The 24,032-nt window shown below is 37.7% G+C and overlaps 3 protein-coding genes across 3 annotated transcripts; 2 read left to right on the forward strand and 1 right to left on the reverse strand.

Moving 5' to 3' along the window:
• Window positions 1-1,053: 1,053 nt before the first annotated feature.
• On the forward strand, window positions 1,054-4,941 carry LOC109167729 (phytoene synthase 2, chloroplastic). Its single transcript, XM_019316841.1, has 7 exons — window positions 1,054-1,261; window positions 1,671-2,416; window positions 2,522-2,572; window positions 3,153-3,325; window positions 3,470-3,705; window positions 3,853-4,045; window positions 4,556-4,941. The coding sequence occupies exons 2-7, from the start codon at window positions 1,933-1,935 to the stop codon at window positions 4,733-4,735; spliced, it is 1,317 nt and encodes a 438-aa protein (XP_019172386.1). The 5' UTR covers window positions 1,054-1,261; window positions 1,671-1,932; the 3' UTR covers window positions 4,736-4,941.
• Window positions 4,942-6,220: 1,279 nt separating this feature from the next.
• LOC109167507 lies at window positions 6,221-7,699 on the reverse strand. Its single transcript, XM_019316529.1, has 4 exons — window positions 7,612-7,699; window positions 7,069-7,472; window positions 6,514-6,880; window positions 6,221-6,420 (listed from the first exon to the last, which is right to left on the reverse strand). Exons 1-4 carry the CDS (start codon window positions 7,697-7,699, stop codon window positions 6,221-6,223), a joined length of 1,059 nt encoding a protein of 352 aa, XP_019172074.1.
• Window positions 7,700-21,944: 14,245 nt separating this feature from the next.
• Window positions 21,945-23,265, forward strand: LOC109167490 (glutathione S-transferase F11-like). Its single transcript, XM_019316510.1, has 3 exons — window positions 21,945-22,195; window positions 22,324-22,372; window positions 22,677-23,265. Exons 1-3 carry the CDS (start codon window positions 22,049-22,051, stop codon window positions 23,132-23,134), a joined length of 654 nt encoding a protein of 217 aa, XP_019172055.1. The 5' UTR covers window positions 21,945-22,048; the 3' UTR covers window positions 23,135-23,265.
• The last annotated feature ends 767 nt before the right edge of the window (window positions 23,266-24,032 follow it).

Raw genomic sequence — 24,032 nt, forward strand, 5'->3', positions numbered from 1 at the left:
AGAGTTAATTCTATTTTTGGTCCTAAATTTATAGGTGTTTGTCCATTTTTAGTCATTTTTTTATTAGAACATTTACAGTTGGTCATAGTATTATTGTGGCATGATCATTTTTGATCTTCCATCAACAAAATCGTTGAAATGCCATTAAATACAAAGACATTTCGATCATTTTTATACAAAGTGAGTTGATTCTGCTATATTTTTATGTTCGTTTGTTTGTTTGTTTTTTTAATGAAAAAATCTATAATTGAAGACCGAAATGTCTTTGTATTTAACGACATTACAATTGTTTTGTTGATAGAGGACAAAAAATAGTCATGTCACAATAATACTATAACCAAATGTGGATGTTCTAATATTAAAAAAAAAAAAAAGACTATCGTATATAAATTTATGACAAAAAAAAATGAAATTAACTATAAGGAATAAAGGTCGGATTCGATTTAACCCAACATCCTGAGATACTTGGTAGTTGGTAAGTTAACTATTAATGCAATTATAAGGTTAGAGAATTATATAAGTAGATGGGATAGTTAGGCAATTCGTTAGGTAACTACATGGTTTCAAAGTTTAATATTTTCACTTGAGTAGTCCGAGTAAAGTCAAACTTGGATTTGAATTAGTTTTTTTATTTTTATTTTTTGAATGCTACGACTCTATTATATTGTAGTATCTGTTCAAATATATTTTCTCAATATAAAGTAACACACAGAGTTAATAATGTCTCCATTGAGGCTCAATCTCATGGCTCGATTTGAATTAGTTTATGTTATGCATTTTTTTAAAAAAATGTCTGAATTTGGCTCCATAATATTAAATATTAATGGACTAAAACTGCAAATTTCCCATTTGTTTTAAAAGCTCGGATCCGATTTACTGAGTATACAATTCGGGTCAGGAGAAGTCGCATGGACCAGATACCACTGTTTCACTGTTTGTGGTAGTGGACAGGACCTGGTGGTTGTAATTGTTTAAAAAAAAAAGAAAAAAAAGTGAGCAAACAACCTCAATCACTCAATTCTATCCACCCAAATGGGACAAGAAAATAAAAAATGTGAATGGCACAGGAAGAGCCAGCAGAAGGTTCAAAAGCGGAAATACAAGCCACTGTAGATAGAAAGACTAGAATTTTCCAACAAGGTTGTGGTAATCCAAAGGATTTGAGGTTGCCCATTGTTTGTTTCTTCCAACTGATCCTCATACCTTAAAGCCCTGTTGTGCCCATTGCAAGTCTATTGCTTTCTCTGGAGCAAAGAAGCAGGTAATAAAGCAGCTTCATTTCTGCTGCTTATTTCTTTATTTATTTGTTCTTTATTGTTTTTGCTTCATAGTGCAACAATAGATATGAAAGGTTGGTCCATTCAAGATAGCTCGTACGTGTAAGGAAGACAAGAAGTGTTGCATATTATATTCCATTTAACTAAATATAGAAATCCCCAATAACCATAAGAAAGTGATGTCTGGTGCATAATCTTGCAGATTATTTTATTGGTTTCCTTTTTTTCTCAATATTAAAGATCCTTTCTTTGTGCAGCACTGTAGGGAAGGTGCTGTTGTTGTTGATTTAAGACTTTTTTGATCTTTTTTTTTTGTTAAAGGACATATGGTGCTATAATTCAGTATGCCCAGCAGGTTATTTAGTTTGATTTGTGGTTCATTTCATTGTGCAGAAGGAGATAAGAGGGGAGCTTGGTGTTCATAATTCATAAACCCTTTGCTTTTTTGTGGCAGTTAAAGCAAAGTCGGTTTGATTTGGTTGTGGGGGGGTTTAATGATCTCTTTTGCAAAAAGCCAAGGTGGGCATTGTTTGAAAGTGGAAAGACTTTAGTGGGCATATTCCATTTTTTACTATAAACTACACACCAGGATAATCAAGGGAACATAAATACAAAATCTTGGAAGTAGTTATATACAAACTATTTCACCTCAAGTATGTCTAGTGCCTTGCTGTGGGTTGTTTCTCCCTCTTCTGAGCTATCAAATGGCACTGGAATCTTTTATTCGGTGAGGGAGGGAATCCGGGTCGTGGATTCATCGAGGTTCCTTGGCAGGAACACGAGTTTGGTGGGCAAAGGCAGGGCTAAGAAGGGTAAGAAGCAAGGATGCACTTTGGCGTCTTTCAATGCAGACTCGAGATATCTTTGTTCGGGAGGGTCGGGCTCGAAGAATGGAGGGAAATTCCCCGTGCTTTCGAATGCGGTGGTTAGTCCAGCCGGGGAAATGGTGATGTCATCCGAGCAAAAGGTCTACGATGTAGTGTTGAAGCAGGCTGCTTTGGTGAACAGGAAGTTGAGATCCAGAGAGGATTTGAAGGTGAAGCCAGATATAGTCCTTCCAGGCGATTTGGGCGTGTTGAGTGAAGCTTATAATCGATGCGGTGAAGTATGTGCAGAGTATGCTAAGACGTTTTATTTGGGTTAGCCTCTTTTATCTACACCTTTAGCTAGCAATTAGCAAAACATTATATGTTATACCATGCGATCGAGGACCTTTGATCTTTACTTTAATCTACGTTTTCCAGGAACCATGCTAATGACACCTGAGAGAAGAAGAGCTATCTGGGCGATTTATGGTGAGAATCTGAGGCATGTAATGTAAAATACAAAAAAGAGATCAGAAATAGGTACAGTTTAAGCTTAGATGGTCGACAGGGTAGCATTTAAGAATAAAAATAAGATCGAAAAGAGGTTTATGTCTTCCGTTAATCGAATATTTTCAAAGTAGTTTGATAAAAGTTGCTAATTTATTAGATTTGGGCCACACTAAATATCATACTTTTTAACTCTTTGCTTCATTAACTTCCACAAGGAATCTTTGACACGGACTTTTGACTTTGGTGTCACATGCAGTGTATCTTGTGCTATTTTTATTTTTTTTTTTCTGGTTAACAAAGTAATCTGTGCCATGTTACGTTGTTCTAATTTGTTTATATGTTTTGATTCCAAAGTCGAAAACTAATGACTCTGAATCTTAAGTCTCCTAACCTAGTGGGGTTGAGTCAATTGTAAAGATGGGTACTTGCAGGTTTTTGTATCTTAGTGTTATCACTAACGGTTCGAAAAACTAACTAGATTGTAAATGGCTACCGAAATACAAGCTGTGAAATTAGAGACTTGTTTCCTTGATTTTCTTGATTTTCTTTGTTTAAACAGTGTGGTGTAGGAGAACTGATGAACTTGTTGATGGGCCTAATGCATCGCATATAACTCCAAAGGCCCTGGATAGATGGGAGGATCGGCTGGAAGACGTATTCAGAGGGTGCCCGTTTGATATGCTTGACGCTGCACTATCAGATACAGTATCCAGGTTTCCAGTTGATATTCAGGTCCGGAACTTTGGAATCTTGAATATGCTCGAAATTTTGATTCTGTGGAATCCTATAAAAGCTGCAGATTATAAGTCGAATTAACTCTCATTAGTAACATGAACCTCTAATTCTTGAACGTTTTTTTTTTTAAATTTATTGCAGCCCTTTAGGGATATGATTGAAGGAATGCGAATGGACCTCTGGAAGTCGAGATACGATAACTTTGATGAGCTATACCTGTACTGTTATTACGTTGCTGGTACGGTCGGTTTGATGAGTGTCCCAGTTATGGGCATTGCGCCCGAATCGAAGGCAACTACAGAGAGTGTCTACAATGCCGCTTTGGCTTTAGGCATCGCAAATCAACTAACCAACATTCTCAGAGACGTAGGAGAGGAGTAAGTATGAAAGCTTTATTCCACAACTTTAGAATTTTACGGGGCAGATTCCCGGTTTGCAATGAATGGTACTGGCTGGTATCATAACAGATGAATAAAAACTAAAAATCTCCTAGTTCCTTACACTCGGGGGCTTTTTTTCTTCAGTGCCAGACGGGGGAGGGTGTATTTACCTCAAGATGAATTAGCTCAAGCGGGACTTTGTGATGAGGATATATATGCTGGAAAAGTTACTGATAAGTGGAGGAACTTCATGAAGAAGCAAATTAAGAGAGCAAGGAAATTCTTCGACGAGGCAGAGAGAGGTGTGACTGAACTTAGCTCCGCTAGTAGATGGCCGGTAAGTACCTATAACTACTCAAACTAAAATCGCATGTGGTTAGTCAACAAAATCACAAATCCTCGTTCCACTATGCCACTATAACTCGTGGCGAAGGCACTGTCACATTTTCGTGAGGTAGGGTGCTGGACACACTTTGGTGGATCTGCACACCCATCCTGTGACTGCTGTAAGTCAAGCACGCTTAACCACAGAGTTCTTTAGCTATTTGGTTGCCGTTCTTTGGCTATCTGGTTGTCATATCATAATTAAAACCAACCAATTGGTGATAAGTAGGTGAACATTAACCATTTAACCACATTCCTCCATGGTAAGCCACAGCGCAACGTCTCGAATCGAGCAAGGGCTGAACTCGATCAACCCGACCGACGCCCAACACACTTACATTGAAGTCCCCGAATAGAAGTTCAATCAACTTCACTACTGTGCAGTCTCACCGTCAGTTTAAACTTTTAGTTGAAATGAACGAAACACATCCTTCAATTACTATATCGATCTCTCGTGTTTCAGGTGTGGGCATCGCTGCTGTTGTACCGCAAGATACTGGACGAGATCGAAGCCAATGACTACAACAACTTCACGAGGAGAGCCTATGTAAGCAAGCCGAAGAAACTGCTTGCATTGCCTATTGCATATGCAAAAGCTGCGATTCGACCATCATCAACTGCTTCCCCTCTGGCAAAAGCTTGAACACAAAACTTATTATACTGTGTAATACTGTACTGAAGAAGCTGAAAGCATTCTGTACATTACAACTTTGTAGTATTGCAATGTAAAATCAACAGTAGATAGTGAATTCAGTTTCTCACTTCCAAGTATGCCTCTTCAAGTTTCATATTCTTTAACAGAGAATTATTCTTTGTCTTCAATGAATTTTCTCATAGCCAATTTCCACACACGTGAATGATTATTTATATATTATCCGTTCAGCAATTATGTCGGATGGTACATGACATTTTTAGGTTTATATTAAGATTTTGTAGACATAGGGATTCACGTGATGTCATGACCGAAGGTGGCAGGGTGGGGCTTTGAATCTCACTGGAAACATAAATGTGAAAAAGGTTCAAGATAATAAAATTTGGAAGGTGTGGATTGAATCATTTGTGCGCGTATGAAAACTTGGATCTATGGATGTGTTGATTGTGCAATTTATAATATAATTTATCTCTGCACCGGCTCTAGGAGCAATTTTTATATGTTTGTTTATATTGTTGGAATGCACTTGAAAGGTGAAAATTGAGAGCTTTTGGCTTGTCAAGGGGCCATTAAATTAGTAATGACACTCCAATGATGAATTACAATTTGTCACTTTATTAAAAATAAAAATAAAATATTAATTAGGTCATTCAATCAGCACTTTACTTTTTAATTGGGTCGGTCCGGTGCAAATAGAGATTAGTCTAGGTATAGTACGGGCTTAAATGTACCTCTTACCGTTAGGGTCTCCTTAGAATATCTCTTGATCTGACCAAAAAATATTAATTAGGTCGTTTTTGCAAATATTTATATGAGTAATTTTTATATAATTTGTTTTATTAAAATTAAATATTTTTCATTCTAAAATATACTACTAACCCTAAAACGATGACAACAATGAGGGAATTTGCAGAGAACCTATGAAAGGGATCTTAAAATGTCTACCATCTTCAAATAATTATAGAAGTGTGTAGTCCTCCTTTGAAGGCTGGTTCCTCTCCCTTTACACCCAAGATGAAAATAGAGTTTAGTCCCGGAAGGGTATAAATGACAATTTCTCCCGCCCTAAACATGAATCTTCGATCCCTGTCTCAACAGAAATAGGGATGGTGATAGGAAAAAAATTGGAGAACCGGGGGAGGAGGGGGTTGGAGGAGGGTGGGGGAGAATGTTTTTAATTCTTCATCAGGGACATGGTACCTCTCCCAGCCCTCGATTTTTAAGGGTGTGTTTGGTTGATGGGTTTTGCTCACAGAAATGAGTATGAAAGTGATTATTATTGTTTGGTTGATAGGTTTTTAGAACACTATTATGTGTTTCGAATATCCCATTAATTAAAAAGTCCATACCCAAATAAAATAAGGATTTTATTCCCTTATTCCTTCTCAAGCATTTTTTTTTTTTTTTTTTTGAAAACCAACATGAATTATATTAAAGCATCTAAAGATAACGCATTACAAATGATAGGAGGAGGATTTAAGAACCACTCTGAGCATCAGACAAAGAAACAGACTGCTTTGCTAACAGATGTGCAGCCTGATTTGCAGATCGCCTAACGAAACATAAACTAACTTGAGTAAACGAACTCAATAAGTTTTTAACATCATTTAAAACAAGATGAAAAGAGGAATCGCCCTTCATAGAATTAATCGCTTGCACCACTTGGAGCGAATCCGCTTCAACGATCACTTTATCGAAGTTGTGAGCTTTGAGCCAACTGAGCGCTTCTCTAATCGCCACTACTTATGCCTCTCTGGAATGAAAACTACCTCTCCAATGTGTCCCTCTGGCTGCAACAAATTGACCTTGATCATCTCTTAAGGCACACCCGAATCCCATGCGAGAACTCTGATTGTCGATTGTTGCATCTACGTTGAGCTTCAGGTATCCTGGCAATGTTGTCGTCCATCGGGCTCCACTAGCATTATGGGACTGTGAGGTAGGAAGATTGTCCTTAGTAGCATTAAACCAGTTGTTGTAGAAATCTTTTGCTTTCCGTACTGTGAAAACTGCCAAGTCCATTGCTTGCCCATTCCAGAGGATGTTGTTCCTTAGCGACCAGATATTCCAGCATATCGTGAGGAAATTGCAGAAAGTGCTCTTGGGTAAAGATGTCAGCATGGTGTTGATCCAATTCTGAAAATTTGCGCTATTGTCATGAGGTAATTGGACTCCAAGTTGATTCCAGCATGCACGGGCATAGTCACATTCCATAAAGATGTGGTTGATTGACTCTTTTCCAGTAGGACACAGGAGGCAGCAATTAGTACAATTGATGTGTTTCTTCCTTAGAAGATCCTTAGTTGGAGACTCTGAGTACATACTAGCCATATGAATGTCTTCACCTTGGGAGGAATTTTACAACTCCATATCTTGCTCAAACCTTGAATGTCATTATCATCTAAGACACCTTGCAGCACCCTATAGCAGCTCTTCACAGAGAACATCCCATCATCTTCCGTTCCCCAAATAAGTTTATCATGAGCATGATGCCTGGGCAGAGGGATACGCATAATGAGGTTTGCATCTCTTTGATTAAACATGGATCTTATAACATCTTCATCCCAGCCATACAGGTTTGGATCAATCAAATCGGCTACTGTAACATGTTCCATGAGGGGATATGGATAGGAGATAATTCTTGGATTCAATCTATCAGGGAGCCAATTATCTCCCCAAATATGAACATGACTGCCATCACCTATTCTCTGGTTCTGCTTGATTATTCCTTGTGTAGCAATTAGAATGCTCTAAATAAAGGAGGGATTAGCTCCTAGTCTGGCGTCAAGGAAGGATGAACTCGGGTAATATCTGGCCTTGTAGATCGGGGAAACAAGTGAGTTCAGTTTTTGAATGAGATTCCAAACCTGTTTGCAGATAAGAGACAGATTGAAGCTTCTGATATTCCTGAAGCCTAAGCCATCCCATTTCTTTGGCTGACATAAATGAGACCATGCTTTCCAATTGATGCCACCAGTTTGATTTCTTCCTCCTTTCCTGTTGAATGCTCAGCACATGTTTGATAAAAGGCCAGAGAGAGAGATGAAAAGCTAGAGTTGGGAACCAGAGAACTGAAGTTGAATTGAAGAAGAAGAGAAGTTACAATCTAATAGGCAAAGATAGTTCCTGTTATATACACTGTCAGGGCAGTTATAACAGAACCAAGAAAGGAAAATACAAAAAAAAAACCTTAGGCTAGATTCTTCTTTCATTTTGCAGCTTGTGCATACTTTGTCACCTGTAACACCCCGTGTTACGGATCCTAAAACCAACTGATTAATTAATTAATTAATTAATAACCTAGGAGAAAGAATAAATTATAATGGTTAATTAGGGAAATAGGCCACCATAGCCCATGGGCCCAATTATATAAACCCAACCCCTAAACCCATTATGAATAAACTCTAAATAAACCCTTGGATCTATAAATAGGGAACTTAGGGAGCACCTAGAACCCCCTCCCACACGCCTAGACGCCCCATCACCCCAGGAGAACTCCAAGAATTCCCTTAGGAGAAATCAAGAAAGCAAGAAAGCGTAAAGAAAGATCCTTCATAGCCAAGGAATTAATTAAGGCTAAGAGGTAACCCATGTCTCAACAAACCTATTTTCATAGCTATGATTTCCCCCTTAGGGTTTCCCCCATATTGTTGTAAATGGCGATTGATGATTATTATTATTGATGTCGATATAATGATTCCATGAGGAACCTTGATAATCTTGATATTGATGGCGATTGATGATGATTATTATTGATGTCGATATAATGATTCCATGGGCCCAATTATATAAACCCAACCCCTAAACCCATTAGGAATAAACTCTAAATAAACCCTTGGATCTATAAATAGGGAACTTAGGGAGCACCTAGAACCCCCTCCCACACGCCTAGACGCCCCATCACCCCAGGAGAGCTCCAAGAATTCCCTTAGGAGAAATCAAGAAAGCAAGAAAGCGTAAAGAAAGATCCTTCATAGCCAAGGAATTAATTAAGGCTAAGAGGTAACCCATGTCTCAACAAACCTATTTTCATAGCTATGATTTCCCCCTTAGGGTTTCCCCCATATTATTGTAAATGGCGATTGATGATGATTATTATTGATGTCGATATAATGATTCCATGAGGAACCTTGATAATCTTGATATTGGGAGTTTCTTGACAATTATGATGTTCTTGATGATTAATTGGGGTTTTGATGATTATGTGTTGTTCTTGATGATTATGATGTTTTTGATGATTAATTGGTATCCTTGATGATTATGTGTCGTTCCTACCGAATCTTGCAATTAGAAGATGAATTGTATTCTTGTTGATATAAAAGTGATTAGAACCCTAGGTTGTATCGTATGATATTATTCTTGGATTATCGGGTGGGGAAATCGCATGTTTGGGTGTTGATTATAGTTAGAAAAGCATGATAGATTATGTGTCGTTCGTTTCTCGTAATTGATCCGTTAATTGTCTACGTGTCGTCGTTAATTGCGTTGTAAAGTGTCTAAGCATGGTTTCGGGTTCCACAACGGTTCCCGGGACGAAAAGTTGATGAAAGAGTCAGTGGGGGGTAGGTGGGGGGGTAGGGGACCCGCCACCTACCCACGGCCGAGAACACTGTTCCGGCAGCGGGCAGCCGGCGGGCGGGCAGCTGCCCGCCGGCGACCCGCTGCCCGGAACAGTATTGCCCGGCGGGCAGCCGGCGGGTGGACCCCCACCCACCGGCTACCTGCTGGAAATTCCCCCCCCTCGGGACCCCGGCTTCCCCGTTTGATGTTTCCCCGATCCCCGTGGTGTCCCAACGGACCCCGTTTGTCGTGCCTATGTCTAGTTTGATATTTCGGGTACCGTTCGTAGGTTTATGAGTCTATTATATTGCATGCTAGGTGAATTGGTATCCCGTTGACCTAGGTGGAAGAAGTATGAACCCCTTAGGACTCTTCTTAGTACGTGATGGATCACGCATAAGGTTGTTATACGCTTTATCCCCCTTCCCAATGTGTAATGTGGGTTGCATGTGCTTGCTATGTGTTATGTGTGCGTGTTACCCCAATTCGGTTGCGATCAGATTGGTTATCCTGAGTTGCGGTTCAGAAGCGGCTATGGTCAGATGGGAATTCCTGGCTGTAGTCGGATGACGGTATCCTGGGCTGCGGTCCAGAAGCTGGTTGTAGTCAGATGGGAATTCCTGGCTGCAATCAGGTGACATCTTTCCTGAGCTGCGGTTCAGAGGCTGGCTGTAGTCAGATGGGAATTCCTGGCTACAGTCAGATAACACACTCTCTTGGGCTGCGGTCCACTGTTTGGTTGCGATCAAACATTATGATGAGCTGCGGTTCATCGGTCGGTTGCGATCGGCCTCCTCGTGTTGCGATACGGGGTATGGTGCTGTGGGGCCGTGTCAGAGCTATATGCGCTGACCCGCATGTATGGGCATGCGAGTGGTCCTGTGGCGCCAACAACGTGCGTTATGTGTTGTGATAGGGACGAGTTGTGATTATGAGTGTCTTGGGGGATGTGACTATGGGCTTCATATTGGGGATTGTTTATGATGGGTCATGATTACTGCTTATACCTTGCCTTATTTGCCTTATCTGTTATGAACTGCTTATGACTGTTATAACTGTTGCTTGTGTCTGGCCTTATCTGTCGAGTCATTCCCGGTTTTAAAGCTAGAGTTCGTAGGATATATCTTCATGCTCAAAATGGTTGTCGTATATCTATATATATATATTGCTATATGTATTGTATCTCAACGCGTTGGAGTGGGTTACCAGCATCTCTCGCTGAACAGATATATTTGGCTTTCAGGCACAGAGGATTAGAGCACTGGAGCGCGCTAGAACCGGAGCGTAGAAGTAGTATAGTTTCCCATTCGGCCTGCGTGCCATATTATGCATTTATATTTCAGAGGATAGTAGTTAGACAGCCTGTGCACCTGGGTTCTCTAGCCCAGGTGTGGCATAGCACCCCGTACACTTATGTTACGCTTTGGGATTTAATGAGATGTTACCTTTATTATTAAGTTTTAAATGTCTTGAAAATCAGGGGTGTTACATCACCCCCCCGTAAGCTGGAGTGTGAATGTCTTGAAGGCCCAGCTTAGAATGAAATGTGTCAAAACTCAGCTTGGGTAAAGCTTTGGTGAAGCCATCAGCAACCTGCTTTTGTGAAGGTATGGACATCAACTTAATCATCTTTTCACATACCTTTTGTTTGACTATGTGGCAATCTATCTCGATGTGTTTGGTGCGTTCATGGAACACATGGTTTTCTCCTATTGCAATAGCAGATTGATTGTCACAGAACAGAGTAGTTGGACCATTAGGTTTTATTCCAAAGTCTGCTAGTAAGTATAAGAGCCATTGAATTTCACATGTTGTAGATGCTAGAGCCCTGTATTCTGCTTCAGAAGAAGACCTAGATACAGTGGCCTGTTTCTTTGTTTTCCAAGAGATTAGAGACTCCCCAAGGTAGATACAATAACCAGTAATTGATCTCCTTGTCTCTGAGCAAGTTGCCCAGTCTGAATCAGAATATGCTTGAAGTTTTAATTGAGAGCAGCTTGGGAAAAATAATCCCTTTCCAGGAGACCCTTTGAGAAATCTCAATACTCTGTGAGTTGCCATAAGATGTGTACTTCTAGGCTTGTCCACAAACTGGCTCAACTGTTGCACAGCATAGGAGATGTCTGGTCTAGTGTTTGTTAGGTAGAGGAGTTTGCCAACCAGCCTTCTATATTCCTCAGGTTTGTCTAGAAGAGTCCCCTCTGTGTTGGTAAGTTTCTGCCCTGTATTTATTGGAGTTTGGGCAGGCTTAGCATCCAAAAATCCATTCTCTTCCAAGATCTCTAAGGCATACTTTCTTTGGCATAAGTTGAGACCATCAGAAGTTCTAAAAGCTTCAATCCCTAGGAAATAGTTCAGCTGGCCAAGATCCTTTATTAATGTCTTGTCCAGGTATTGTTTCAGCTGGGTGATCTGCTTGGGATTGGTTCCAGCAACTAGGATGTCATCAACATATATAAATAGAGCTATAAATGAATCAACTGGGGCTTTAGTGAATAGTGATGGATCTGCTGGGGATTGTTTAAAACCATCATCTAGTAGGGCCTTTGTAAGCTTAGTGTTCTATTATCTGCTGGCTTGCTTTAGACCATATAGGGATCTTAATAATCTGCAAACCTGCTTTGGCTTTTCACTCTTAATTCCAGGAGGTAGAACCATATACACTTCTTCTTCTAAATCTCCATGCAAAAAAGCATTATTGATGTCTAGTTGCTGGACATCCCATCCTCTTGCAACAGCCATGGCTAAAAATGCCCTGATAGTTGTCATTCTAGCCACAGGTGAGAATGTTTCAATATAGTCTACCCCTAGCTGCTGAGTATAACCCTTGGCAACCAACCTTGCTTTGTGCCTCTCTATTGAACCATCAGCTTTATGTTTCACTTTGTATACCCACTTGCATCCAATTGGAGTTTTTCCTGCTGGTAAATCTGTCAAAACCCAAGTCTTGTTCTCAATTAGAGCTTCTATTTCAGATTGCATGGCTTTTCTCCATGCTTCTTCTTTGACTGCCTCAATGTAGGATTGAGGTTCATGTGAGGAGATGATGGATGAGGCACAAGTCTTGTGACAAAGAGGCAAACCTTCATAGGATAAAACTTTGCTAATGTTATGTGGAGATGTTCTGATATGAGACTTGCCTACTGAATGACAGTAGTAGTCTTGTAATCTGGTGGGAACACTCCTTGTTCTTTCTGACCTTCTAGGCTGCAACTGAACAATGTTTTCTTCCACTGCACTTCTTTCTTCTGGCATTGCATCAATATGTGATCCAGATGTCATTTCAGTAGTTGTGTTGTCATCACCACTTACAGCTTCAACAGGGTCAGGGTTGAAAGCTATCTCAGTGGTTATAGGAACCAAGGGCAGTGTAGGATTAAACATTTCAGCTTCAGGTGACTTTGAAACATCTACTGATTGGCTCTCTTTTAGGGGATATACCTGCTCATAAAACTGAACATCCCTGGAAACAAACACTTCTTTATTTGCAATGTCATATAAGATATAACCTTTAACATATGCAGGAATTCCCAGAAAAATGCACTTTCTGGCTCTAGGATGCAATTTGCTTCTGCCTTGTGAAAGAGTCGAGCCATAGCATAAGCAACCAAAAGTCTTAAACTGGTCATAGATTACAGCTTTCCCAAACAGTGTTTCAAAGGGAGTTTTGTCTCCAAGTATTGAAGTAGGCAGCCTATTTATCAAATAACAGGCATGTAGAACACAGTGACCCCAGTATTCCATTGATAAACCAGACTGAAATCTGAGTGCCCTAGCCACATTCAAAATATGCTGGTGTTTCCTCTCTGGAATTCCATTTTGCTGAGGGGTATAGGTACAAGACTTTTGATGTATGATGCCATTTTCATTGTAGAAACTATTCATCATAAATTCAGTGCCATTGTCTGTTCTTATGGTTTTGATTTTTGTTGTAAACTGAGTATCAACATAGGTGTAGAAGTTCTGAAATAAGGTCTTAACCTCTGATTTGTTCTTCATAAGATGCAACCATGTAAACCTGCTATGATCATCCACAATAGTCAAGAAATAATGCTCTCCCTTTAAGGATGCAACAGCAATAGGGCCCCAAACATCCATATGCACTAGGTCAAAACATTTTGCAGCTCTAGAGGTGCTGATAGGAAAAGTAGACCTTTTGTGTTTGGCAAAATGACATGCATCACATATAAACTCATGAGATTTACAGAATTGTGTATCTTTTATTCCATTCAAAGAGTGTATCTTATTCACAGGGTAATGCCCTAATCTACAATGCCACAACTCTAAAGATACACTATTACAATCAATAGTCCTGTCAGATTGAGTGTTCTTCCTTCTAGAAGGGGGTTGAGTGATCAGGTACAGCCCATTCCTTTCTTCAGCAAAACCATCCACTATTCCATGAGGGCCCTGAATGGTGCATGAGTCAGATTTTATGACAATTTTACATGTCCCTTGCTTTGTCAGTTTACTAACAGAAACAATATTGAATGTGAATGCAGGAATGTGTAACACATTTCTCAACAACAGATTTTGATGTAACCTGATATCTCCTACATGTGTAACATCCACATTTTCCCCATTGGGTAATTTGACAGATAATCCATGAACTTTATAACAATTCTCAAAGTATTCTAGTGAGCATGCAATATGATCTGTGGCACCTGAGTCCAAGATCCATATAGTATCTACTGCATTATTAACATGTAGATTAGAGATGAACCTGCCTTCATTGGATTCCCCATTGTTATTCATGGTGACAACAACATTAGTTGTTGACTGACTTGCTTCATTCCTATATCCCCAACTTGGTTCACAGAGGAGTTATGAGCATCCTGAGTCTGTTTATTTCTAGATTTGTAACCTGCAATCCATCCTGTAGGATATCCATGCTTTTTGTAACATTTTTCAACAGTGTGGCCAATCATATTGCAATATGTACACTTAGGTACATTCCTTCCTCCATTATTGAATTTCTTCTTGTTGTTAGAGGCTGAAAAAGCAATGATCCCTTGTTCATCTATTTGTTGATCCTGGCTGGTTTGGATGGCATTTGACTGAATAAGCTCAGTACTCTTTTGGTTGATGGTACCATTGATCTTTCTCTCTATTTTCAGTCATATTAAGAACCTTTTCCATGTCAGGAATTGGATCCATGACCAGAACTCCTGCTTTTATGGATTCATATTCATCATTTAATCCTTCTATGAATCTAATGACCTGATCATCTTGTTTCTCTTTTGATATTTTGCTCAACAAAGTACATGAACATCTAGGAGTGCATTCACAGATTGGTAAGGGTCTCATAGCATTCATCTGACCCCATAAGGCATTGCATTTTGTAAAATATTCATTCACAGATTTGTTACCTTGCACAGTGGTGAAGATTTCATTCTGGAGCTCAGCAATTCTGTGAGGATCAACCTGTGAATACCTCTTGCTAAGTGCACTCCAGATTTCTGATGCTCTGTCAAAATAGAGGATGCTTTCTGCAATGGTGGGAGTGAGTGATCTCATGATCCAGGAGCACACAATCTTGTTGCACCTCATCCACACTCCATATTTAGAATCTGTTACTGCTGGAATTGACACAGATCCATCCAAAAAGCCAAACTTATTTTTGATTTCAAGAGCTGTCTTCATGGATCTGCTCCATGAAGAATAGTTAACCTCAGATAAAGGAGGAGACACAAGAATCATATTTGGATTCTCAGTGATATGCAAGTAGTAAGGATCATCAAACTCTTCATTTCTTTGATTCATATTTTGATTAGCTGAATTCTGATTCACAGGATTAGTGTTGTTCCTGTTTGAGTTCCCTTCGCCTGCATCAGTGTTCATCGTGACGACTGCTGCGTAGCTTCGAGGAAGCTCTGATACCATGTTGAATGCTCAGCACATGTTTGATAAAAGGCCAGAGAGAGAGATGAAAAGCTAGAGTTGGGAACCAGAGAACTGAAGTTGAATTGAAGAAGAAGAGAAGTTACAATCCAATAGGCAAAGATAGTTCCTGTTATATACACTGTCAGGGCAGTTATAACAGAACCAAGAAAGGAAAATACAAAAAAATCCTTAGGCTAGATTCTTCTTTCATTTTGCAGCTTGTGCATACTTTGTCATTTCCACCAATAAGAATTCATAGCAATTTCGATTTCCTTGGTCAAGCTTGCTGGTAGTAAGAACACCCCCATTTCCATTCCTAACCATTTCCATTCCACTCTATTACCAAACATGCTAAATACTTTCACCAATCCATTACCATTACCAAGTATTTGATACCCATTTCGATTCCGATTCCGATTCCGATTCCCATGTGCGAATCAAACACACCCTAAATTATAATAAAGAAAATTACTTGTGAAGAATAATGGAATGAAACCCTTATTTTATTATGGAATGCGGTTTTTTTTTAATTTTTTTTATTTTTATTAAGGGGGTAATCAAATCCAGAATAGTGTTCCCTTCAAAAAAAAAAAAAAATCCATAATAATGTTCTAGAAACCTGCCAACCAAACAATAACAATGACTTTGATTTCCATTACTGATAGCTAAACCATGAACCAAACACATCCTTAATCAATTTGGTTCTTCTTCTTCTTCTTCTTCTTCTTCTTCTTCTTCTTCTTCAGTTAGTTAATATGTTTATAATTTTATAATTTCACATTCTGGATTTATATTTATGAAATTATGGATGTGTAGTTATGCAGTTATGGATTTATAGTTATGAATTTATGGATGTGTAATTATGCATGCAATTCTGAATTATATTTATGAAGTTATAATTTCACATTCTGAATGTATAGTTATGAAGTTATGGATGTGTAGTTATGCAATTCTGAATGTATAGTTATGAAATTATGTATGTGTAGTTATGTATGCCATTCTGAATGTATAGTTATGAAGTGATGGATATGTAATTATGCAATTCTGGATTTATAGTTATGGAGTTATGGATGTGTAGCTATGCAATTTTGAATGTATAGTTATGAAGTTATGGATGTGTAGTTATGCAATTCTGGATTTATAGTTATGAAGTTATAAATATGTAATTATGTAATTTTGAATGTATAATTATGAACTTATAGATGTGTAGTTATGTAATTTTAATTTTTAATTTTTCTTTTTTAAAATCAGACGTCAAAACGACATCGTTTTTGCAACCTGCACCGGACGGTTGCATAGCATAACGGTCCTTAAATTAGAGATTCGGCTTTGTTAATGAAAGACACCTACCAGACTACCAGGGGAAGAGGCGCAGAACGGCGATTAACCCGAGGCACCAGAAACGCGTTTCAACAAACTCAGGGAGATCTGATTGAGGCGTGAGCGATAGAATCTCTGGTGATCGAAGCAGTTTTAGTGAGGAAGCTCGGAAAAGTTGTTGAGCCTGAGTAGTATAAAAGAGGTGCGTTTGAAGGGGGATGCATCATCGTTCTCACCGGAAAATTACAAAAGAGCGGGAGTGGCTGTGCGATTTCCGTCGCAAGTCTGTTCTGTGCGTGCAATTTTTCCCCGGCGCAGCTGCGAGTCTTCGACGGAAAATCTGTTATTGGCGGTGGTTGGATTAATTTGGCAAAAAATCCTTCTCGGCAGTTCTGGGATTTAATTTCTAGCAGCGGCGACTTCGACTTCCAATAGGCAGCAACAATTCGTCTGCAGTGGCTTGGCAATTTCTGGTTCTTTCTTTAATTTTTCCTTAATTTGGGCCTGTTGGCTTCTTCGTAATTGTTAACAACAATCAATTTAGTGTGGGTTTGTAACCCACTGTCCTTTTAATTTCAATTCTGCTGAATTGTTTGTGCTGCTATGTAATGCTTAATGATGTTGCTAATTACCATGCTTAATGCTTAATGCTTAAGTATGTTGCTAATTGTGATGCCTACTTGGTGGCGTTGATTGTTTTTGTTGCCAAGTCCGGAAAAGATTAAAATATTGATTTTAATCTTTCGTTTGTTGTTGATTTCTTAACTCTCTTGTTCTAGTAACTTGATGAAGTTACTATGAAAGTTTTGTATTGATATGTTCTATTTTGCTAATTGGGTTTAGATTTATTGTTTGATTTTATCGTTTTAATTGTTTTTGTTACTGGGTGGCCAATTTTAGCAAAATTGATTGAACTAATTTGAGGGAATTTTAGAGTAAATACCATGCCTAATAATTTCATGTTCTGAATAAATAGTTTGGTTATCTTTATTGAACTGTTTATTTGGTTCATAAACTGTGTATATTCTGTAGTTCTTTTAGGAAATAATTGTTTGAATAAGTGCCTTTAGACATAGGAACAGGCCCGCTTGCGGGGTTGCCATATTAAAGAAAGATTCATGTTCCTAGTCCTTGTTCCCTTTGTCTTGTTTCATATTTTACAGTTTTACTGTCTTTCATGCCTTGTTTTTTATGCCTTTTCATTTGTTTTTGAGCACTTTAAATTAAGTCAACTTTAAATTATTAAGTCTATAAATTGCATTTCAAGTCTATAAATTGCATTGTGTCAATTTTCTGTGGGTTCGACTCTTGCTTTGCACATTATGTTATAGTGATTTGTGCACTTGCGAGGATTATTTAAAATTTAGAGTTCAATTATGAGATTGCTAGCCAGTTGATTTTGCTGATTGAGGATGAGTTAGCTACATATTATGTTAATATGCAATATAGAATTTAGTTTGTTGTTTCTATGTTCTTAGATTTTAGTTGTTATCCTAATAAACCTATTCAGTTGTTATCATAATAAAGGAAAAATGAAATATACAATAACTGTAGCTATATTTTTATTCATAACATTTATACTTTGTTGTGTGGAGCCGTCATAACGGATCAAGAATCAAAAGTTTCAGTACACACTGAAGCAAATAATAATAATAATGCTACTTTGACTTTAATAATGGAGGCCAAGGGGCCAAATGGTTGCCGCCGCCGTCACTGTCCCCATCTCTCATGGGTGGGATTCTCGCCAAGCTTTTGACATGTTAAGGGGAACTGCTTTCCAAGGCCATGAATAATGAATGCCTCCTTCACCTTGTTTGGAATGCAATTTTCTTTCACATGGCAAAAGCTTGGCGGCAGAGATGGTGAGAATCCCACCCATGAGGGATGGTGACGGCGGCGGCGGCGGCGATCATTTGGCCCCTTGGCCTCTATCATTAAAGTCGAAGTAGCATTATTATTATTATTAATTGCTTCAGTGTGTACTGAAGCTTTCGATCTGTTTTGACGGATCTACATAATATAAGTAGAAATGTTATGAATAAAAGTATAGCGTTATTTATAGATTTCATTTTTGATTTGAGAATAGGTTTATTATGATAACAACTAAATCTAAGAATATAGTAAAAAATTCAACAAATTTAATTCTATCTCATAAAAATCTCTAACTGTAATTTCTAACAAAGTAGATTATATCATTTAAGTTGCTGCATTTGTACCTCAACCTTGTGACAAGTAGTAAGGACTTGAGCTTTATTTTTAACGGAGGAGATTTTAATTAGAGATTATTTGGTTTTCCAATTAAAATTCTTGAAGTAATTAAGTTCTTTCTCTTTCTGAGAAAATCAAGCTTGCATATTTTATGCTCTGTACTTGCTGTATGTACTACTGCCACTGAGCTGTTCTATATCTTGGCTGCTTATCTGATTTTTTTTTTAATTTTTTTTAAATTTTTTATTGTTTGTTGTTGAGTATATGTTTGACATTTGGTTTATGCTTTCTAGAAAGTGAAACTTGGTTTTCCCTTTTATGTCGTGCTGAATGTGTCGTATCAGGAAGTTTAGGGGTTTAAGCTTCTCAAGCTATCATGGATTTGCAAAATCTTCTTGATTTACTGGTGAAAGTAAGAAATTTTAATTTAATGGTAGTTGTGTTGGTATACTTTGACATTCCCATGTTGGCTGTAACTTGGTGCATATGACCATTCTATTATGAATTTATGATGTCCAAAGTTCATATTTTTACTTCCAACCAAACGTGTGAAGCAAGTTTTGATGTTTGAAAATGCTATGGAACACAGTTTCCTCCTGTGTTTAGTTTTGGAGTGAGGATTATCAAGAAATAAGAGCATAGGAAGGAGATCTTAACATGAATATATCAAGTTTGTCTTTAGGCTTTTGGTGAATGATGGGTTCTGAATTGGATGATTTATTACATTATTGTATCATTTGAGAGAAAAAGCAGCAGCAGGATGCTCTTCCAAAGTATATGCCACACTTTTTTCTTTTGTCTGCTAATATCAGAAAGAAGACTGAAGCTGTTGATAGGTACTATTATTATTTAGATGCCTTTCTTGTATATGAATTAATGAGGGTGATTATCATGTGGTTTGTTTATAATATTGTTGATATGGATTGAGTGTTGCAGTGTGCATGCATGAGCATTATAGCTACTTTATGATTTGATTTGCATTTTTACTTTAGTATAGTTCAAAACTTCAAAATAGTTACTCCCTCCGTCCCATTTTCCATGTCTTACTTTCCTTTTTAGTTTGTCCCAAAATGTTGTCCTCTTTCCAAAATTGAACATCAATATCATTCTACTTTTCCAATTTACCCTTATGACTTTTGCTTTTATTTCCAAAAGTAAGAAAAGTGAAGGGCATAATTGGGAAATGACATAGCATTTACTTTAATTCCTTAAAAAGCGTGCAAAAAGCAAATGAGACAACTATTTCGGGACGGAGGGAGTATTTTTTTGAATGCTACTGACTCTATTACATTGTAGTATCTGTTCAAATTCAAAATAGTTATTTATGTTCTACCTTTGTCATATTTTGAATGGATTGTTGTGGATGATTAATTGATTATTAGTTAGAATATGGTCGAAAGAAAAAATCTATATTTGACCGGCCAGGGTTTCTTCCTATACGTATGAATTCCACCGAACCCATATGATAAACAACATAACATTGTAATAAAATTGATTTTTTTTTTTTTGTTTAAAATTTTATCAAATTATTGTTCATTATATTATTTACAAATTTTTCTTTAGTAAAAAGAAGAGGCTAACGTTTTGAAAGTATCATGTTGTCCTAGAAATTAAAATTAATTTGACAAAAGTATAATAAAAGATCAAATTTGATAATATTCTTTCCAAACATCACTCTTATGACCAACTGAGCTGTCTATGCGGGTTTAAATTTAATAATATTAATAGAATGGCAGCTGGTTAGGGGCTTGGAACATGTTCTGCGTGCGACTGGAGCTGAGGCGTGAACACTCCTTAAGGGGATCCAATTCGCGCAAGCTTAGGGATGCAGTCGTGTCATATTCAAAGGTGACTCTAGCCATAGTGGAGGGAATTAGTAGCAACAAGATGATCAATAACTTGCTCATTGCCTGCAAGCATGAATCAGGGGTGGAGCTACCATGGGGGCAGTTATCCCCCTTCCCCACCCCCACTCTATAACCTTTGTATATGCATGTATGTATAGTACATGTTTTAGTATAAGTATAAAAAAAAATAGATAAAAGCTAACAAGAGATGGTTAGATCAGTTGGCAACGGGAGCATTTAATTCTAAGAAAGGCTAAGGTTCTAATCCTTATTATGGTTTCAACACAGCTTGTTTACGGCTTTTCTTTTTTTTTTCAAATTATATATCTCTTTTGTTTTAATATTGGGAAAATGCACTTTTTCCCCCTGAGTTATATACCTATAGCATATTTTCCCCCTAAATTATTGAAGTGGTTGTTTTTCCCCCTGAAATGTTAAATGGACATATTTACCCTTAAACTAAATATTTAATTTATTTTTTTTTCTCCAACAAATTATGACCATAATTTGGTTCAAACCAAACAAACGCTATAGCAACCAAACTGAAATATTCCAATTACAATTTAGAATCAAAATTCGATATTTAGAGTTTATTAAAATCGTGAACCAGAACGGACGGTTCATGTTCCGAACTGAAAAAATAAAATACATTTATTGTTCAATTTAGACTATTTTAAAATAAAAAATAAAATTTTAAAATAAAGACGGTTCAAAATCGCGAATCGGATTCGGAACCGTCGGTTCACGGTTCAAGATTCAAATTTTTTTGATACATAATTTTAATAAATTGACATTTAAATATTGGGTTCTAGATCTGAATTATAATCGAAAACTATTAATTCTTGCTTTAGTATCCGGTTCAATTCAAACCGAACCGTGATCATCCCTACGTATACGCAATAATTTGTTGGAGTAGTAAAATAAATAAAATGTTTACTTTATGGGTACAAATGTCAATTTAATATATCATGGGGAAAAAACACAACTTTTAGAATAATTGAGGGGCTAATGTGCTTACCTAAATAATTGAGGAAGAAAAAGTGCTATAAATATATAACTCAAGGGTAAAAAGTGCCATTTTCCCTTTAATATTTTGCCCCCATTGAAAATAGTATAGCAGTTTTCCTAGGTATCCCTTCCACTTGATCCAAAAATTTGACAATATTAATAAAAGCATATGATTAAATGTTATCAAAACAAAGCTACAATAAATGAGTTGAAGTGTGTGTGAGGCCACATGAGACGGTAAGTGACCACCCGCGATGGGCCCCAGTCAACCACCAAATAAACCAAAATCGCGTGCCAACCCCCAGACAATCCTCTGCATGCAAACTGCCCTCCTCGATCTATCAAAATACTATAAAGAGATGCTGAAATTGGAACAGAATATCACATTCAAATTAAATAAAAAGAAAAGGGAAAAAACATACACCCATTCACCAACTAACATTCGATCGTTACAATATTAATATTGTGTTGTGTGAATATGGTAGTTAAGGTGTTCGGTTCTGCAACAGCGGCATGTCCGCAGAGGGTGATGGCATGTCTCTTTGAGCTTGGTGTGGATTTTGAGCTTATCCATATTGACCTCCAGTCCTTCGAGCACAAAACTCCTGAGTTTTTGCGTCGCCAGGTACAAATTCTCATCTAGACACGTTTATTATTTCTGTCGTTACGATAAATCAGTGTATATTTTAATTTTAATATTGAGTTTAGATATATATTGTGATGATTTATTTTTTTGTATGCCATCCCTTGCAGCCCTTCGGACAGGTTCCGGCTATTGAGGATGGAGACTTCAAGCTTTTCGGTGATACACTATACAACAAACTTAATATTATTTTAGAATAAGCGTAAAATAGGCTGCTAATAAACTTAATAAGTTTGTGCAGTTAAGTCTGTTGAGCATGTAGTCATTAATGTGCAATTCAACTATCAGCTTAGGCTTTTAGTTGAGATGAAGCACATGCTTCAATTAAGTCATTGAGTTAAAAGCATATGCAAAATATGTGCTGGTTGTGCAACTTATTCATTTATCTTTGCAAGTGATTTTAAGGGTGGGGTTTTGTGAGCTTAGGATTACCGAATAATTGTATTTTTGTTGTGATATATAGAATCCAGGGCGATCATAAGGTACTACGCAACAAAATATGCAGAAAAAGGCAAGAACCTAATGGGAAAGACGGTCGAAGAGAGAGGCGTGGTGGATCAATGGCTAGAAGTGGAATCCAACAACTACAACGACCTAGTCTACAACATGGTTCTTCAGATGTTTGTGTTCCCCAGCATGGGACAGCCCAGCGACATGAGTGTGGTGAAGAAATGTGCAGAAAAGCTGGGGAAAGTGTTGGACGTTTATGAAGAAAGGCTTTCAAAGAGCAAATACCTGGCCGGAGATTTCTTCTCCTTGGCTGATCTTAGCCACCTCCCCAGCCTCAGATTCTTGACCAACGAAGGTGGTTTTGGGCATTTGGTGAGTGAGAGGAAGTGTTTGAATGCTTGGTATTCCGACATCTCTGCCAGGCCTGCTTGGAACAAAGTGTTGGACCTCATCAATAACCAAAAAAATTGATCCAGTTTTATTATATTATTATATTTCCCTTTCTCGTGTTTTATTATTTGTATATTTTCTCTACGTTATCCCTTCCTAATAAACTTATCCTTGCATCCTAATCAAAGTTATAGGGTTATTAAATTGGGATAAAGGTCAAATAAACAATCCAACTATATACCAGAATTCAATTAGACCTTCGAATTTAAAAAATATTTAATTAGAGCCTTAAACTTGTTAAATTTGTACAATTAATCTATTTAAACGGTTATCAAAAGATAACTTGTCAACTTTATATACATGACATTTTTTTTAAAAAGCTAATTAAAAAAAACTTTTCGACGCAACACTTCTCCAATTTGACTGAGAAGCCCAAGCTTCTTCATCCATGACAGCTGCCATGGACAAAGAAGCAATGGCAGCGCGCCAAGCTGCCATGGCGAGCTTCTTCGTCCAAAGATCAGATGGAAAAGCCTGCCACGGTTCTTCGTCAATGGCAGATTAGCTGGCATGGACAAGAAGCCATGGCAGCTCGGCTGTCATGGTGTTTTTTTTTTTTTTAAATGAATATTATTATTTTAATTTTATAAAAAAATTAATTTTTAAAAAGTATTAATCTAAATGGTATCTTATGTGGCATCTTACATGGCAAGTGACTTAGAGCATCCTTATCAGTTGAGGTTATTTCTCAGTTATTTGTGGGTCCCAGTATCCACCTCACCATCCATCATCTCATTCAATCAAAAAAAAAATCTTTCTCCACATCAATTTTGAGTTATTTCTCAGTTTTTTATTGACCCACCATTTAACCCACTATATTTTAATTATTTCTCTTACCTACTGGGCCCACAAATATACCATATTTTGCAGGAGAAATATTTTTGAAATAACTCCTCCCCACATCAGCTATTAACTTTGG

The sequence above is a fragment of the Ipomoea nil genome, unplaced genomic scaffold, assembly GCF_001879475.1.
Source record: "Ipomoea nil cultivar Tokyo-kokei standard unplaced genomic scaffold, Asagao_1.1 scaffold3169, whole genome shotgun sequence".
Lineage (NCBI taxonomy): Eukaryota > Viridiplantae > Streptophyta > Magnoliopsida > Solanales > Convolvulaceae > Ipomoea > Ipomoea nil.